This window comes from Oncorhynchus mykiss, chromosome 11, assembly GCF_057628025.1.
Source record: "Oncorhynchus mykiss isolate SJ-2025 chromosome 11, ASM5762802v1, whole genome shotgun sequence".
Lineage (NCBI taxonomy): Eukaryota > Metazoa > Chordata > Actinopteri > Salmoniformes > Salmonidae > Oncorhynchus > Oncorhynchus mykiss.
The window spans coordinates 35159929-35178177 of NC_143032.1; the positions used below are offsets into that span (position 1 = coordinate 35159929).

General features: G+C 42.6%; 1 protein-coding gene across 2 annotated transcripts in view; it reads right to left on the reverse strand.

Annotated features, from left to right (window-relative positions):
* LOC110535616 (plexin domain-containing protein 2) overlaps positions 1–8057 on the reverse strand; it is a 170216-nt gene extending 162159 nt beyond the window's left edge. The window contains exons 1-2 of one of the 2 annotated variants that reach the window (XM_036935347.2): positions 7547–8057; positions 6608–7055 (exon numbers count right to left, since the gene is read on the reverse strand). In XM_036935347.2, the coding sequence (XP_036791242.1) occupies positions 6608–6707 (100 nt within the window). In that variant the 5' untranslated portion in view covers positions 6708–7055; positions 7547–8057. Of the gene's footprint in view, positions 1–6607; positions 7390–7546 lie in introns of those variants that run through there. The other variant, XM_090189946.1, reaches the window with a different exon arrangement.
* Between the last annotated feature and the right edge of the window lie 10192 nt (positions 8058–18249).

Consider the following 18249-nt stretch of genomic DNA (forward strand, 5'->3'; position numbering starts at 1 on the left):
ATAGTAAACAAACAGAAATGTGAACATTTATTTTGTCCCCATAAGGTAATTTGCTATTTCCAGGGGGTTTAGGGTTAAGGTTAGAATTAGTGTTAGGGTTAGAATTAGGTTTAGGGTTAGGAGCTAGGGTTAGGTTTATGGAAAATTTGATTTTGAATGGGACTGAATTGTGTGGTTAGTTATCTTATTTTCGGATCGGTGTCCCGTCAACGGGACGGTTGAGCTAACATAGGCTAATGCGATTAGCATGAGGCTGTAAGTAACAAGAACATTTCCCAGGACATAGACATATCTGATATTGGCAGAAAGCTTAAATTCTTGTTATACAAAACTGTGTGTGGGTGTGTGGCTATAGCCATCAACATTTGTATTTTTTCCCTGTCATCTGCTGCTGTGGAAGCTGGCCAATGAAAGAACCAGAGTGTGTGAGTCAGTCTCCACAGCGAGTTGTACACAACAAGGTCCCAGATACCCAGTGAACTTCAGAGTGAACAGCCTTTGGGTGCACCCACACCAACCCCACGGCTGACGTTCGTTAGGGTGTTTCTTGTCCTTTACTTCCTGTTTATTAACAATGTACTATCTAGGAAAGGAGAGAGGCACTACTCACCATAAATATGGTCAGTTAATGCTAAGACAAGGGAAGCGTCTCACTGGACAGCTACTCTAAAAATAATACCCTATATAGAACAGAGGCAGAGAGAGGTGCACCTGGAAAGATCTCCTCTAAAGTTGCAAATCTCTACAAGCCTTTTAGACGTTGACAGCTGGATCCCTGTCCATGTGTTCGCAAATAACTGTTGAGGTTGGAGAACTTTGCTTCATTTGAGAAAAAACGGGTGGTGGTTGGAATCAATGAGAATGTGAATTATTTTATTCCATAACCTCTTCAGAAACAGTGTGACACTTCAACCCAGAGCGTACCTCTGAAAGGCCCAGATCATGAGTTTTCAAGATAGAATGTGAGCTCTTGATAATTCTAGCAAGGATCTAAGTTCAGATGATCCATGTGCAGCACTGGCTGGCCAAGGAGATTCATTGGCTCCATAAACTAAGACAAAGTACCTGATATGGTGAAAAGCACAGTAACGACAACACAATGTCTATGTGCGTGTGTGTGTATACGTGTGTTTGAATCTCAAACAATAACATACTCATAGCAGTTTTTCTCTCTCAAACACAGACACACATTCTGAAGAGCTCACCACTAGAGCCCTTGGTGGACAGTATGGACTCATCCATCTACTAGAGCCACTGGTGGACAGCATGGACTCATCCACCTACAAGAGCCCCTGGTGGACAGTGTGGGCTCATCCAATTACTAGAGCCTTCAGTGGACAGTATGGACTCATCCAAATACTAGAGCCATTGGTGGACAGTATGGACTCATCCATTACTAGAGCTTTTTGTGGACAGTATGGACTCATCCAACTAATAGAGCCAGTGGTGGACAGTATGGACTCATCCATCTACTAGAGCCCCTGGTGGACAGCATGGACTCATCCATCTACCAGAGCACCTAGTGGACAGCATCGACTCATCCAACTACTAGAGCCCCTGGTGGACAGTATGGACTCATCCAACTACTAGAGTCTTTGCTGGACAGTATGGACTCATCCATCTACTAGAGCACCTAGTGGACAACATGGACTCATCCACCTACTACAGCCCCTGGTGGACAGTATGACTCATCCAATTACTAGAGCCTTTGGTGGACAGTATGGACTCATCCATCTACTAGAGCCCCTGGTGGACAGTATGGACTCATCCAACTACTAGAGCCCTTGTGGACAGTATGGACTCATCCAAATACTACAGCCTTTGGTGGACAGTATGCACTCATCCAACTACTAGAACCCCTGATGGACATTATGGACTCATGCAATTACTATAGCCAGCGGTGGACAGTATGGACTCATCCAACTACTAGAGCATTTGGTGGACAGTATGGACTCATCCATCTACTAGAGCACCTAGTGGACAGCATGGACTCATCCAACTACTAGAGCCCCCGGTGGACAGTATGGACTCATCCAATTACTAGAGCTTTTTGTGGACAGTATGGACTCATCCAAATACTAGTGCCTTTGGTGGACAGCATGGACCCATCCAACTACTAGAGCCCTGGTGGACAGTATGGGCTCTTCCAATTACTAGAGCCTTTGGTGGACAGTATGCACTCAACCAACTACTAGAGCCCCTGGTGGACAGTATGGACTCATCCAATTACTAGAGCCTTTGGTGGACAGTATGGACTCATCCAACAACTAGAGCCCTGGTGGACAGTATGGACTCATCCATCTACTAGAGCCTTTGGTGGACAGTAAAGACTCATCCATCTACTAGAGCACCCAGAGCATCTACTAGAGTATGTATAGGCCACCTTCTAACAAAAGTGTGTTTTTTTTATCAGTTTAATAACAGGCTTATGGAATGTGACTTTGGGAAAGAGTTAATCTTAATGGGAGATTTTATGAAGACAAGTTTAGTAGGAAAACCCTCAAACGGATCACTAATACCTTTGACCTTACACAGCTAGTTAGCTAGGGCCAACCAGGGTGACTTGTTGCTCTAAAACACAGATTGTTTTGGTGTTCAGTAATAAACCAGAGAGACTGACTAAATCATTCAATATGGTTACTGGGCTATCTGAACATAATCTGACACTTATAGCCAGAAAGCTGTCTAAGAGCAGGTTTATCCTCTCTACTGTTAGAAAGCCGGATCAACTAAGAATATCTAAGAGTGAATTAAGCTATTATGAAAACGCAATTAAGGGAATTAACTGAATGATCTCTTGTCCTAAACAGACGTGGAAGCTGATAGTCAAGTTTTTCTATCCACAATCCAGACTACAATAAATGGTTTCCTAAAGAAAATCAAATCCAAATCTGGCCAAAAGAGCAATCTGGAAATTGATGAAATAAAAAGATTATGCTCTAAAAATAGCCCTAAAATCCAAATTAGAGCATGACAGACAACCATGTTGAGAAATAAGGTGATGAAAGAAATCAGACAGGCCAAGGCAAACTTTTTTATTAACATAATTGGTGAAACAAAGGGAAATTCTAAACTGATCTTGGAGAATCTAAAAAAGTTAACTGGGAACGACCCTAGTAACACTGCAAAAATACTAGAAATCATGGTGAATAACAATCTAACACAGGATGCAGTCGAAATAGCAATAGCCTTCAATACCTACTTTATTGACTCTGTCAGGGTACTGACACAGAACCCCTCCACTGGTTTCTTGGGCTCAGTGCTAGTAAATGATGCTCAACCTGTCTTCATCATAAGGGAGGTTTCTGAGTCTAAGGTGAACAAGGTGATTAGCTCACTAAAGAACTCTAAAGCCAAAGATGTGTTTGGGCTGGACTCTACCTTTCTTAAAAACTACAAAGAGTCACTCATTGGCCCCATTACTAAGGTCACCAACACATCTATTGGTCTCTGGGTGTTTCCAAGGGTATGGAAGTCGGCCATAATAACGGCCATCTTTAAATCAGGCGACCCTGCTGATGTGAGTAACTACAGGCCCATTAGTATACTACCTGTGGTGTCAAAGGTTGTTGAAAAGTGTGTAGCAGAACAACTGATTGCCCACCTCAACAACAGCCCCTTCACATTACACTCCATGCAGTTTGGCTTCAGAGCAAAACCATCCACAGAAACGGCCAACTGCTTTCTTCTGGAAAATGTAAAGTTCAAGATGGACAAAGGGGGCATTGTTGGGGCTGTGTTTCTGGACCTAAGGAAGGCTTTTGATACTGTTAACCATGAGATTCTCATCACAAAATTGTCCAAGTTCAACTTTTCCCCTGATGCCTTGAGATGGATGAAATCATACCTTGAAGGCAGAACTCAGTGTGTCAGAGTGAGCAATGAGCTGTCGCCCACTCTTAGCTATGATGTGGGCGTGCCCCAAGGGTCAATACTGGGGCCCCTCCTGTTCAGCCTGTACATTAATGATCTGCCTTCTGTCTGTACTGGGTCTGAAGTTCAAATGTATGCAGATGATACAGTGATATATGTACATGCAAAGAGCAAACAACAAGCTGCAAAAGAACTCACTACTGTAATGGTCCAGGTTACAATGTGGCTCAGTGACTCGTGTTTGCATCTCAATGTGAAAATAACTCTTTGCATGTTCTTCACAAAGAGGGCAACAGATGCTAAATGTCTATGTGTCAGGGGAGAAGCTCTAGGTGGTATCTGATTTTAAGTACCTTGGCATCATACTTGATTCCAACATCTCTTTTAAAAAGCATGTGAAAAAGGTAATTCAAATAACCAAATTCAACCTAGCTAATTTCCGATTTATACGAAATGGTTTGACTACAGAGCTAGCAAAACTGTACTTCAAATCTATGATACTCCCCCCACTTAACATACTGCTTGACTAGTTGGGCCCAAGCTTGCTGTACAACATTAAGACCTATTCAGTCTGTCTACAAACAGGCTCTCAGAGTGCTTGATAGGAAGCCCAATAGCCACCATCACTGTTACATCCTCAGAAAGCATGAGCTCCTGAGTTGGGAAAATCTTGTGCAATACACCGACGCATGTCTTGTATTCAAGATCCTAAATGGTCTGGCTCCCCCTCCACTCATTATTTTTGTTAAACAGAAAACCCAAACATATGGCAGCAGATCCACAAGGTCTGCCATGAGAGGTGACTGTATAGTTCCCTTAAGGAAAAGCACCTTTAGTAAATCCGCTTTCTCTGTGAGAGCATCTCATGTCTGGAATACACTGCCATCAGACACAGATAACTGCACCACATATCACACTTTCACAAAATGCTTGAAGACATGGCTAAAGGTCAATCAGAGTTGTGAACATGGTCCCTAGCTGTGTGTTTCCGCTTTCCATGTTGTCTGTTGTCTGTAGCTTGTGAGGTGTGGAAACACTTTGTTGCTTTTATGAATTTTGTGTTGCTGCTTTTTGTTCTATGTTGCTATGTCTGTATGCTACATCTTGCTTGTCCTATGTTGCTCTCTCTGTATGCTATGTCTTGCTTGTCCTATGTTGATATTGTCTATATTGTAATTGTTTTTAATAACCTGCCAGGGACTGCGGTTGAAAATTAGTCGGCTGGCTAAAACCGGCACTTTTACTGAAACGTTGATCAATGCCCACTGTCCCTGTAAAAATAAAATCAACTCAACTCAACACCTAGTGGACAGCACGGACTCCTCCACCTACTAGAGCCCCTGATGGACATTATGGGCTCTTCCAATTACTAGAGCCTTTGGTGGACAGTATGGACTCATCAAAATACTAGAGCCCTGTTGGACAGTATTAACTCAACATCTTCCTTTGGGCCCTGGTCAAAAATAGTGTGTAGGGAATAGGATGTCATTTGGAATGCAGGCATCAACTGTAGACACCTTGCAGAAGAGTGTGGATCATCAATGTTCCTCCCTCACTTTAAAGACCTGCACCTCCATCGGGAATACTAATACTTGAGCAAGTATTTATTTTCTAAAATGATGGGTTACTGATTGAAAGTGTTTGGTTGTTGAACTTTGAAGAAGTGGAGACTGCCAGATTGGTAGAGGTTGTTCTACACTTTAAAAAAAGTACTGTGGTTTTTACAGTAACTTACTGGCAGCCAGTTACCTGTAAATTACTGTAATAAAAAAGTTACAGTCTTAAGACTGGTTCCAGATCAGATAAAGCAAGGTCCTGGTAGACAGCACATGCACTGACAGAGGGACAAACTCAATCAGATGGTTGAAGGGGCGCACCACTGCCAAAATCATATCGGTGTTCTTTCCCATCATGGAGGTTATCGTATTCTTTAAGGAATGTTAATAGTTGGGTCAAAGAATACAAGCTGTTTGATTTATAGGATGCCACAGCTAAGTCAAACGCAAAACATGATCTTTCTCATTTGATTTTCAAAAATCATCAAGTCGTTCATGATTCACCAAATCCCAACTAATTTATATAAAACATTGAATGTGATAAAAACGAGGAAAATAAACACATTCAACACCTCTTACAATGTGCCCTTATATTAATAAAAGCATGATAACACGTTGGGACGCAGACTGTGTTATACACATGTTTATAGTAAGGATAATAAATGATCTGACATAGCCTATCATAAAGTCTCCGACATAGGGTCGCTGAAATAAAAATAGCGGAGAACAATAGCCGTGCACACATCCAAAACCAGCAGCCTTCAAATCCCCCTCACAAGCGCGGACGCGCGCAGTACACGCACGCACGCACACACACCACGAACCTCAGCAACCCTCACTCACGAGCGCACAAACCGTTATAAACACAATATCATAGCAATAATGAAAACCATGTAGCATGTAGTTGGTATTTAGTCACCATACAAATTCTTATTTGACAGTTATAAAGGCAGTAAAAGATACTGGTAAATGCGTCTACAACAAACCTTGTTTCATTATATTACACCATGAAAGTGATTGCAGCATTGCACCTTATTACACCAAACCACACTAAATAATACATAAAGCACTGTAAACGTTTCTCTGTACAAGACATCATGCATAGTGTTTTATTTTGTTATCATTACATATGGAGAGATCTTCATGGTGCAAATATAAGAGGTACTATGGGGTCTTACCGTTTGTCGGGTCCTGTCCGGGCTCTTGAAACGCATTTCCAAGAGACAGAAAAACTAAAACAACTCCAACAACAAGGTCGAATGTCTTCACACCTGCCATATCCGAGATCCACGATTGATTGCACTGCTCCTCTTTATAGAATGTTTATTTTTTTCATACACCAAAAATCGTAGGGGATAAGTAGACTACACTCCGTAACTCTTCTCGAGTGTAGTCTGCAAGACAGCCTTTCGCAGAGCAAAACCTGTCTGCGCTGTTCGTTGGTTTGCAGACGCGTGATGTGATGTGTGGTGTTTTGTTTGTGTGTGTGTGCGTGCGTGCGTGAGTGAGTGAAGATATGCGTGAATGCGCGCATACGGTCCAAGAAGGTCCCGGGCCACCACAAAAAAAAGCAAAACGGTTCAGAATATTGGGGTCATCCCAGCTCCACACACATAGGTCTCATTCCTACCCGGGAAAGAAGAGAGAAGTGCGATGTGAGTTGGGTTCTCAGAGAGGACTCCCTCGTCACCAATCCAACACCCGTACGTAGCTTTTTACAGTCAGTGCAAACCACCAGTCTGCAACAATACAGTGTCAGATGCTGCTGGAATATGTTATCCACCCGTAACTAACTGGATAATAATGGACTTTTCTGTGACACAAGACAGACAAGAACTTATTACACTATAAGACAGTTTTTTTTAAGTAAAACAAAACAAATCAACCATAACATCTTTGTTGAAAACACCCTATGCTATACAGTGCATTCCTAAGGTATTCAGACCCCTTGATGTTTTCTACATTTCGTTACGTTACTGCCTTGTTCTAAACATTTTTTTTTTTAAATTCACTCATCAATCAACACACAATACCCCATAATGACAAAGCAAAAACAGGTAAAATAATTTTGTGAAAATGTATTGAAAATAAAAAAAGTAAACATCAAATATACATACGTTTTCAGACCCTTTACTCTGTACTTTGTTCAATAGCCTTTGGCTGCTATTACAGCCATGAGTCTTCTTGGGTATGACGCTAACAGCTTGGCACACCTGTATTTGTGGAGTTTCTCTCATTCTTCTCTGGAAATCCACTCAAGTTCTGTCAGGTTGGATGGGGCGCGTAGCTGCACAATTATCTTCAGGTCTCTCCAGAGATGTTTGTTCTGGTTCAAGTCCGGGCTTTGGCTGGTCCACTCAATGACATTCAGAGACTTATCAACACTCCATAATTGTCTTGGTTGTGTGATTAGGATCGTTGTCCTGTTGGAAAGTGAACCTGGAGCAGATTTCCATCAAGGATCTCTCTGTACTTTACTCTGTTCATCTTTGCCTCGTTCCTGACTAGTCTCCCAGTCCCTGCCACTGATGCTACCACCACCATGCTTCACCATAGGGATGGTGCCGCTTGGCATTCAGGCCAAAGAGTTCAATCTTGATTTCATCAGACCAGCGAATCTTGTTTCGCATGGTCTGAGAGTCTTTAGGTGCCTTTTGGCAAACTCCAAGCAGGCTGTCATGTGCCTTTTACTGAGGAGTGGCTTCCGTCTGGCCACTCTACCATAAAGGGCTGATTGGTGGACTACTGCAGAGGTAGTTGTCCTTCTGGAAGGTTCACCAATCTCAACAGAGGAACTCTAGAGCTCTGTCAATGTGACCATCGGTTTCTTGGTCACCTCCCTGACCAAGACCCTTCTCCTGTGATTGCTCAGTTTGGTCGGCCAGTTTTGGTGGTTCCAAACTTGTTCAATTTAAGAATGATGGAGGCCACTGTAATATTGGGGACCTTCAATGCTGCAGATATTTTTTTGTAACCCTCGACACAACCCTGTCTCTGAGCTCTATGGGCATTTAATCCAACCTCATGGCTTGGTTTTTGCTCTGACATGCACTGTAAACTGTGGGACCTTGTATACACAGGTGTGTGCCTTTCCAAATCATCTCAAATCAATTGAATTTACCACAGGTGGACTCCAATCAAGTTCTAGAAACACCTCAAGGACGATCAATGGAAACCGGATGCACCTGAGCTCAATTTCGAGTCTCATAGCAAAGGGTCTGAATACTCATCAATCTGTTTTTTATTTGTAATAAATAAAAAATAAAAACATCTTTTTCACTTTGCCTTTATGGGGTATTGTGTGTAGATTGATGAGGGGGAAAAAATGTAATCAATTTTAGAATACGGTTGTAACGTAACAAAATGTGGTAAAAGTCAAGGGGTATGAATATTTTCCGAATGCACTGCATGTAGTCTAGGCAGCCCATAATACATGGACGATAGATCTGCACAATTGACTAGTGTGCATCCCTGGTAATACACTCGTGTCCCCCATGGACATGAAGCATCATCCATTCAGGCTGCAAGGGCATCATTTTCTTCATTAACTATTTTTAATGGTGAGAAGGCGCAAAAACATTTCACATTTTCATATTTAGGATGTTGCTCACCGTGTTCAGCCTAGAGGCACATGCACAGATAGGGAACTACCTGGGCAGAGCACATTCCCCTTTGTTCTTCCAGTTTCCACAGTGCCCCTTACAAAAAAGTCCTGCAGGATATCCCACAGGATTTTCGGGGCCTCTTTCCTGTAGGATCCTGTAGGAATCATGCATGGTGTCCTTCATGAAAACAATCCTGAAGGAATCATGCAGGATAATATATTCTGCAGGATATACCACATGATTTTCGGGGCCACTTTCCTTTAGGATAATTCCTGTAGGAATCAAGCAGTTAGTCCTTCAGGAAAACAGCCTTGCAAGAATCCTGCAGATAATCCTCAAATAAATCCTGCAGGATTTTGTCCTGAAAAACAACCTGCAGGAATTGTCCTACACCAAATTGGCCCCAAAGTCCTGTAGGTAAGATTCTTGCAGGTAATTCCACAAGATTTCCAGGGCCATTTTCCTGTAGGATAACCTGCTGGATTCCTTTCTTATCCTTCAGAGAATTTCACGTAGTAAAATCCACATTCTTTCAGAAAGAATGGACAGATTGCACAAGATATCAGATTGAATTGGCTATTTTATTATCCAACGAAGCAACAGCTAACGTGTTTGATTGTCGATTTCACCAGCACAGCATAAAATATGATTCCTAGGAGAAAGAAAACATGAGATATTGAATAAATATGTAAAAGCATATTTTGTAACAGGAGTGAGAGTAATGGTGACATCACATGAACAGTTTATGTGTATTGGTGTGAAGGGAAACGGGTGTCTGCAATGGTAAACTTGGTGATAGTTGATTTCGACATGGCTGGTACACCAACAACATCTCTGAGTATGCGTGTATTTTAGGCTTTGTTTTAAAAGGAGAAATGAGAGGCTGAAATTGTGTTATGATGTTACCTTCGCTTGCATGGCGGTCCAGTGTTGCCTTCTGTGGTAGTCAGTCTCACTGTTGTTTGCAGGCTCTGTCTTAACTGGGGAGGAGAGGAGAGAGATGAGAGTGGCAGAGTTCAGAGTATAACATCTGAGTGTTACATGAAAAACAGCAACGAAATAGTGCTAATTATATATTGTAGCATTAAAAGACAACCTACTCACCTTTAACTAGTAGACCACTGGACTAATGTAGCTGCAAATGAGACAAAGAATCCGAAACAGATTCATTAGTAAATGTATTATTTTCTCATGCACTTAGAAACACAAGGCAAAGAATTAAAGTGAAATGCTAGGTGTGTTTGAAATGCCAGGTGTGTGTTTTCTGTGTTCCCTGTAGTCTAAGCTGTGAAGGGAAAAGAAGAGAACTCACATGGTTGTGGGAAAACTGTTTCAAGCCAACTAAAAGTAAAACGGAGAGAAAGTTCCAAAATTCCATAAACTTCTGAATTATTTGCAGACTGAAGTCCCTGCTTGGGAGAAAATGTTCCTGAGGAATAACTTTGTGAAAATGTAAGTATTAGGTTTATTTATTCACCAAATGATGTTAAACTGTTCTACAAAATACTTTAATATGAATTTTGAATACAAATGCACATGAACAAAGGTAGCAACTTGAACCAGCACTGACATTATGAGTAGTGAGGTTGATTTCTCTTCCCTTGGCCTTATGTTTCTGCTCTGTTTTCGTTAGGTTGAAGCACATCCCACCCCATCACCCAGACATATGTAAAGAACTTAGGAGCCTCCCGTCCACCAGGAAAACCACCCTATCCCAGGAGTTTAGTCGGGAGATTATTCAGCAGTGTGCAACGCCACTATGTTAGAAGTAGATCCACACGTCATTCTTTATCATGCAAAATTGGAAGCTCATTCTAAAATATAGACGTGGGTGATTTATTCCCCAAGGTACTGCACCATGTGCAAGTTTTTATTCCCGCCCAGCGAACACCATGTTCAACTATTCATTGTCTACAATTTAGACCACAATTATTTGAATGAGGTGTACCAAGCAGGCTTTTGAGTGTTAATAATCTCCTTGACGTCTATCACTTGTGAATGCTAAAATGTTTTCTATTTTCCTGAGCCATTTACTTTATGCTTGTATTATCTTTTATTTCTTATTGTTGTTGCATTGTCGAGAAGCAACCTGCATGTCAAGTATTGATGTCTCCCCATGGTTCTGGTTAAGGCTTGCGCTTCAGGGGACTGCAGTTCATCTGTCTAATCACCTGCACGGAGAGAGAAAGGCATGCTAGTGTTTGTTTTGTATCCAATGCATTTAGCTTTCATTAGGATGTAGTAGTCTAGGCCTTCTAATCACATGGTATTGCCTCCTATCGCTGTATGGATCGACGCTGGAGATGAGAACGTAGAACAGGCCAGCGTCTGGACATGAACACATAACGACACCAATGCTGACACAGGGAACAAACGGAGGAGCACACAGATATAGAGGGGGTAATCAACAGGGTAATGGAGTCCAGGTGAGTCCAATATAGTGCAGCTGCGCGTAATGATGGTGACAGGCGTGCGTAATGAAGGGCAGCCTGGTGCCCTCAAGCACCGGAGAGGGAGAGCGGGAGCAGGCGTGACAGTACCCCCCCAGGTGCGCCACCCAGCGTCCCACCTGGGCGAGCCTGACGGGTCGGCTGACGCAGGGAGCTGGACAAGCTGGCTGAGGCATAGAAGCCCGACAAGCCGGCAGAGGCGTTGGAGCCCGGTGAGCCCACTGAGGGATGGGAACCTGACGATCCGCTGAGGTGTGGGAGCCTGATGGGCCGGCTGAAGCATGACGTGGGGTGGGCACCTGCCGAGTCCACCGAGGCAAGAAGACCTCTCGTGCCTGCTAACACAGGCAACAAACGGAGGAGCACACAGATATAGAGGGGGTAATAAAAAAGGTGACGGAGTCCAGGTGAGTCCAATATAGCACAGCTGCGCGTAATGATGGTGCCAGGTGTGCATAATGAAGGGCAGCCTGGCGCCCTCAAGCGCCAGAGAGGGAGAGCGGGAGCAAGCGTGATAATCGCCTATCATTTAGTTATCAATGAATAAGGTGAATATTTAACCAAGCTAGAGCAAACATCAGTATCATTCAATAATATGCATGGGTGTTATAGTTGTATGAATTTATCACAATTGCAAGCCTGCTAATTGCTAATTTTGCTATTTCAATTTTTTTTCACTTCAGCCTCTGTACAATGCATGAAAACTTACCTGTCATACGTCCACAACGATGTAGCTGCAGAACAAGCAATTTGCAAGAGGAGGACCCCACGTAAAATTATTCTAGTCGTGTCAGCTTAATTCACTAACAGGTACTGAGAAAAGCGATTCTGTTACTTACTTACTTGTTATTCATGTTAAATATTTCCATTCTGGGATAGTTGTTCACTGAATTGCTAGCACTAAATCAAATCTAGTTGCACACACTGCTACATTGGCAACAACGTAAACAGCCGTCTGCGTGATTATGCAGTTTCCTATTTAGGTAAAAGGTCTATTTAAGTACTGTACGTTTCAAATTTAGCGGTATGCTCTCTCAGGTGTTCTTGGAATATCACCCTTGAAAGAACGGGAGAATGCAAGTCTGCAATTTGGTACCCAGCCAATGTTTTAAACCCTCTTTACTATTCAAATGCAATCACTTCCTTATTTAGATGACAGATCATGTGTATCAAGGCGAGACCCAGTTGCAGACACAGGAGGCAGATGGTGGAGTCTTACAATGTTTATTAATCCAAAGGGGTAGGCAAGAGTGGTCTTGGACAGGCAAAAAGGTCAAAACCAGATCAGAGTCCAGGAGGTACAGAGTGGCAGACAGGCTCGTGGTCAAGCCAGGCAGAATGGTCAGGCAGGCGGGTACAAAGTCCAGAAACAGGCAAGGGTCAAAACCGGGAGGACTAATTAAAGGAAAATACAAAAAGCAGAAGGGCCTCCCAGGTGGCACAGTGGTCTAAGGCACTGCATTGCAGTGCTAGCTGTGCCACCAGAGATTCTGGGTTTGCGTCCAGGCTCTGCTGAGACCGGGAGGCTCATGGGGCTGCTCTCAAGTCACAAGTTAGGGAGGGTTTGGCCGGCAGAGATATACTTGTCTCATCGCGCACTAGCGACTCTTGTGGTGGGCCGTGCACAGTGCACGCCGACCAGGTCGCTAGGTGTATGGTGTTTCCTCCGACACATTGGTGCGGCTGGCTTCCGGATTGGATGGGCATGGATGGGGATAAATACACTGGGGATAAATACACTGGTACAGAGAGATAGGAAACACAGGGATAAATACACTGGGGAAAACAAGCGTCACCTGGAGGGGGTGGAGACAATAACGAGGACAGGTGAAACAAATCAAGGTGTGACAACGTGACAAACATCAAGCGCTTCAAATCAAATGAAATCAAATTTTATTTGTCACACACACATGGTTAGTAGATGTTAATACGTGTGTTCCGATAATGCAGTAATAACCAATGAGTAATCTAACCTAACAATTTCACAACAGCTACCTTATACACACAAGTGTAAAGGGATGAAGAGTATGTACATAAAGATATATGAATGAGTGATGGCACAGAACGGCATAGGCAAGATGCAGTAGGTGGTATAGAGTACAGTACATACATATGAGATGAGTAATGTAGGATATGTAAACATTATAAAAAGTGGCACTGTTTAAAGTGGCTATTGATACATTTTTTACATGTATGGCAGCAGCCACTCAATGCTAGTGGTGGCTGTTTAACAGTCTGATGGCCTTGAGATAAAAGCTGTTTTTCAGTCTCTCGGTCCCTGCTTTGATGCACCTGTTCAGTTTCGCGCGAATGCTGCCATCAATCCACGGTTTCTGGTTTGGGAATGTTTTAATAGTTGCTATGGGTACGACATCGCCAATTCACTTGCTAATGAACTCGCTCACCAAATCAGCGTATTCGTCAATGTTGTTGTTTGACGCAATGCGGAACATATCCCAATCCACGTGATCGAAGCAATCCTGAAGCGTGGAATCAGATTGGTCAGACAAGCGTTGAACAGACCTGAGCGCGGGAACTTCCTGTTTTAGTTTCTGTCTATAGGCTGGAAGCAATAAAATGGAGTCGTGGTCAGCTTTTCCAAAAGGAGGGCGGGGAAGGGCCTTATATGCGTCGTTGAAGTTAGAATAACAATGATCCTGGGTTTTAACGGCCCTGGTAGCACAATCGATATGCTGATAGAATTTAGGGAGTCTTGTTTTCAGATTAGCTTTGTTAAAATCCGCAGCTACAATGAACGCAGCTTCAGGATATGTCGTTTCCAGTGTACATAGAGTCAAATCAAGTTCGTTCAGGGCCGTCTGCTTGGGGAGGAATATATACGGCTGTGATTATAATCGAAGAGAATTCTCTTGGTAGATAATGCAGTCGACATTTGATTGTGAGGAATTCTAAGTCAGGTGAACAGAAGGACTTGAGTTCCTGTATGTTGTTATGATCACACCACGTCTCGTTAATCATAAGGCATACCCCCCCACCCCTCTTCTTACCAGAAAGATGTTTGTTTCTGTCTGCGCAATGCGTAAAGAAACCAGCTGGCTGTACCGACTCCGATAACTTGTCCCGAGTGAGCAATGTTTCCGTGAAGCAAAGAACATTACAGTCTCTGATGTCTCTCTGAAATGCTACCCTTGCTCGGATTTCATCAACCTTGTTGTCAAGAGACTGGACATTGGTAGTTGTATGCTCGGGAGCGGTGCGCGATGTGCCCGTCTCCGGAGCCTGACCAGAAGACCGCTTCGTCTGCCCCTTTTACTGCGTCGTTGTATTGGATCTCCGGCTGGGATCCGATCTATTGTCCTGGGTGGTGGGCAAAACACAGGATCCGCTTCGGGAAGGTCGTATTCCTGGTCGTAATGATGGTGAGTTGACGTTGCTCTTATCCAGTAGTTCCTCCCGACTATATGTAATAAAACCTAAGATTACCTGGGGTACCAATATAATAAATAACACGTAAAAAAAACAAAATACTACATAGTCTCCTTGGAACGCGAAGCGAGGCGGCCATCTCTGTCGGTTCCGGAAGCCAACTGCCTGGCAGCCATTTCCTCAACTGCCAACTGTTTCTATGGTGACCAAGATGTCACATGACTGTTGTTGTTGTAAATTGTAAAGGATTGTTTAAAACACGTGTTTTTTATAAAAAAAATAGCTATATACCAAATGATGTGCCCTCACCTCCAAACACACTTTATCTTCTCCTTCGGCAGTTTGACTATCCGATATGGCCCTAGGAATATCAACATGATGATGATTGACAATCCAAGTAAATCCCAGCATGAATCTGCAGAACCGAATCCTGCAGGATTCGTGCTGGGATTTACTTGGTCCTGCAGGAATTGCCATATCCTGCATGTATATCAAAATCCTGCAGGTTTCGGGCCTGCAGGATTCCTGTAGGAATTGTCATGATTGTGCAGGATTACATTTTTACATTTCTGCAGGACAAGTCATACTCTTGCAGGATTCCTGCAGGAGCATCAGGGACTTTCCCTGCAGGATTTTGTCAATCCTTCAGGATTCCTGCAGGACATTTGCACAACTCCTTCACAAAAGGTTGGATTCCTGCAGGAAAGGGTTGGATTCCTGTAGGACTTTTTTGTTAAGGGCCCTTTTGGGAGGTGGTATAATCTCCCCTAAAATGTTTTTTTTTTGTAACCTAGAAATATTTTGTCATTGTTGTTCGGCACCTAAAGTCATTGTGAAGTTCGCCAACCCGCCCCACCATGTCTGTTGGTTGCGCCTGTTGATCTTCCTTGTATGGATGTTGCACCTTTTTCCCAGTCTGCCCTGTATGGAGATTGGGCACACCCTGTATCCAAACATGCATGGCTTGAGAGATGCGGCCACCTGTCGAGTGCGTGTCGCTAGCAACCTAGTTAAAATAACAGTACCGCTAGCAACCTAAAAAAATAACAGTACTGCCACAGCAGCATAACCTTTAATTAACACTTGACAACACTTGATTTAAACTACATCATCATCAATATCAAAGATGTTTATTACTAACCCATGATAGATCACAGCCTGCCGTTTCCAATGGGATCTAATCAATCATAGTGAGCAGAACAAGCAAGGAGGTGAGCAGAGCCAAGCACGAGCTAGCGTGAGCCTATTGGAGCGTTCTAGCATGTATTTGCATATGTCCGCAAGGAAACTCCTACTCTGTGATGTACAATAACGCAATTCGCCCTAGCACTCCTTCAAAACAAAGCAATTTTTTGAAACTTTGGCAAACGGTGAATTCTATAAAACTTTGTCCACTCTGTTCGTAACAGATTCTAGTTTTGGAAACAATCAACTGTATTGAGATGAAATGTTTAATTGATGAGAAAATTAGCCGAATGTGCCAAAATCCATCTCGCTCCATCTTCTCCCCCTACCAGCCACCGGGCTTCCTCTCACCACCATATTTGGTAGTGAGTGGATATGCCAACCGGGTAGTTCACATTTATACACCCACTGAAATATCTGTCTCATTGTTCTATTAAGTCAATATTCAGTCTGATTGGCTGATATGAGCAGCAGGAAGAGACAGAAAGGCCTAGAGGTGAATCACAATCAGTAAATGAAATCAAGCTAGCTAACCAACAGATGTTCATCAATCATCAACATCAATGATCCGCTGATTGCCCACCCTCTTTTCCCAATGTCAATCATGTCGTTAGGGGGCACTGTAACGAGCTTACTTAATATTTGTGACGATGAGTTAGTGTGTTGTTTCATAAATAAATAGACCTATGATAAAAAATATATATAAAAAAAATACAGATGCATTTGGTATGTTATGATTTTCGAAATAGGAATTCTTATAGTACTTTTTTTTAAGGAGGTGACTTTTTTTTCATTTTGAGCACCTACCCCTTGAAAGGTCTGTGAACAGCCTTGGTGTACAACATCCTAAGTTGTCAGAAAATTAGGAATGCTGATATACACATATTTTCCCCGTTTTTTCCCCGACTCCTCACCATTTAAGCTAGGGGGCAGAATTTTCACTTTTGGATAAATAGCGTGCCCAATTTTAACTTCCTTCTACTCATGCCAAGAGCGTAAGATATGCATATTAGTAGATTTGGATAGAAAACACTCTGAAGTTTCTAAAACTGTTTGAATCATGTCAGATTTTTTTTCCGCCTCTCTGTTCACTAGATTGTCTTTGCCATTGGATATTTAATAGGAACCTATTTTCAGTTCCTACCGCTTCCACACGATGTCACCAGTCTTTGGAATATGGTTGAGGTTATTTCTTTGTGCTATGAAGAAGTAGGCCAACTCGGAACTGGGGACACTTTTGTGAGTTGCTCAAGACGTGAAAAGCAGTGCTGGTTTCTTTTCGTTCCTGTATTGAACACAGATTGCCCCGTCTACAATTTGATCGATTATTAACGTTTAAAAATACCTAACGTTGTATTACAAAAGTAGTTTGAAATATTTTGCCAAAGTTTATAGGCAACTTTTGAAATATTTTGTAGTGACGTTGAGTTTTTGTAAGCTGTCCTTTTCTGGATCATCGCGCTTTATAATTGGACATTTGCGATATATATGGACGGAATTAATCGAACAAAAGGACCAATTGTGATGTTTATGGGACATATTGGAGTGCCAACAAAAGAGGCTCATCAAAGGTAATGCATATTTTATGTTTTATTTCAGCGTTTTGTGTAGCGCCTGCTATGCTAGCTCCTTTGTTTACTGCTGGTGCAGATGTGTGCAGGCTATCAGATAATAGCTTCTTATGCTTTCGCCGAAAAGCATTTTTAAAATCTGACATGTTGGCTGGATTCACAACGAGTGTAGCTTTAATTGAGTATCTTACATGTGTGATTTAATGAAAGTTTGAATTTTATAGCATTTTATTTGAATCTTGCACTCTGCATTTCCCCTGGCAATTGGCCAGTTGAGACGCTAGCGTCCCTCCTATCCATAAGAGGTTTTAAGGAGGGAAATTATGTCTTTGCAGCCTGAATGGAGGATGATTTATGTAGCCTACGAGTCGGTCCACTGGGGACAGGAGTGTATTACCAGGAATGTACATCAAGCCTAGAGCCTTGTGCAGATCTAGCTCCCATGCTATCATACTGTATGTATATATATACTACACCCCACTGGGCACACACTGGTTGAATCAACAAGTAGAAGAAAGCCTGTTATGTCTGAGGCACACCGATCTTCTGTAAAATATAATGCATTGAAACCGTGTCTTGAGATGAAGAAATGCCAACAGAGCTTTCTCAGCAAACAAATAAA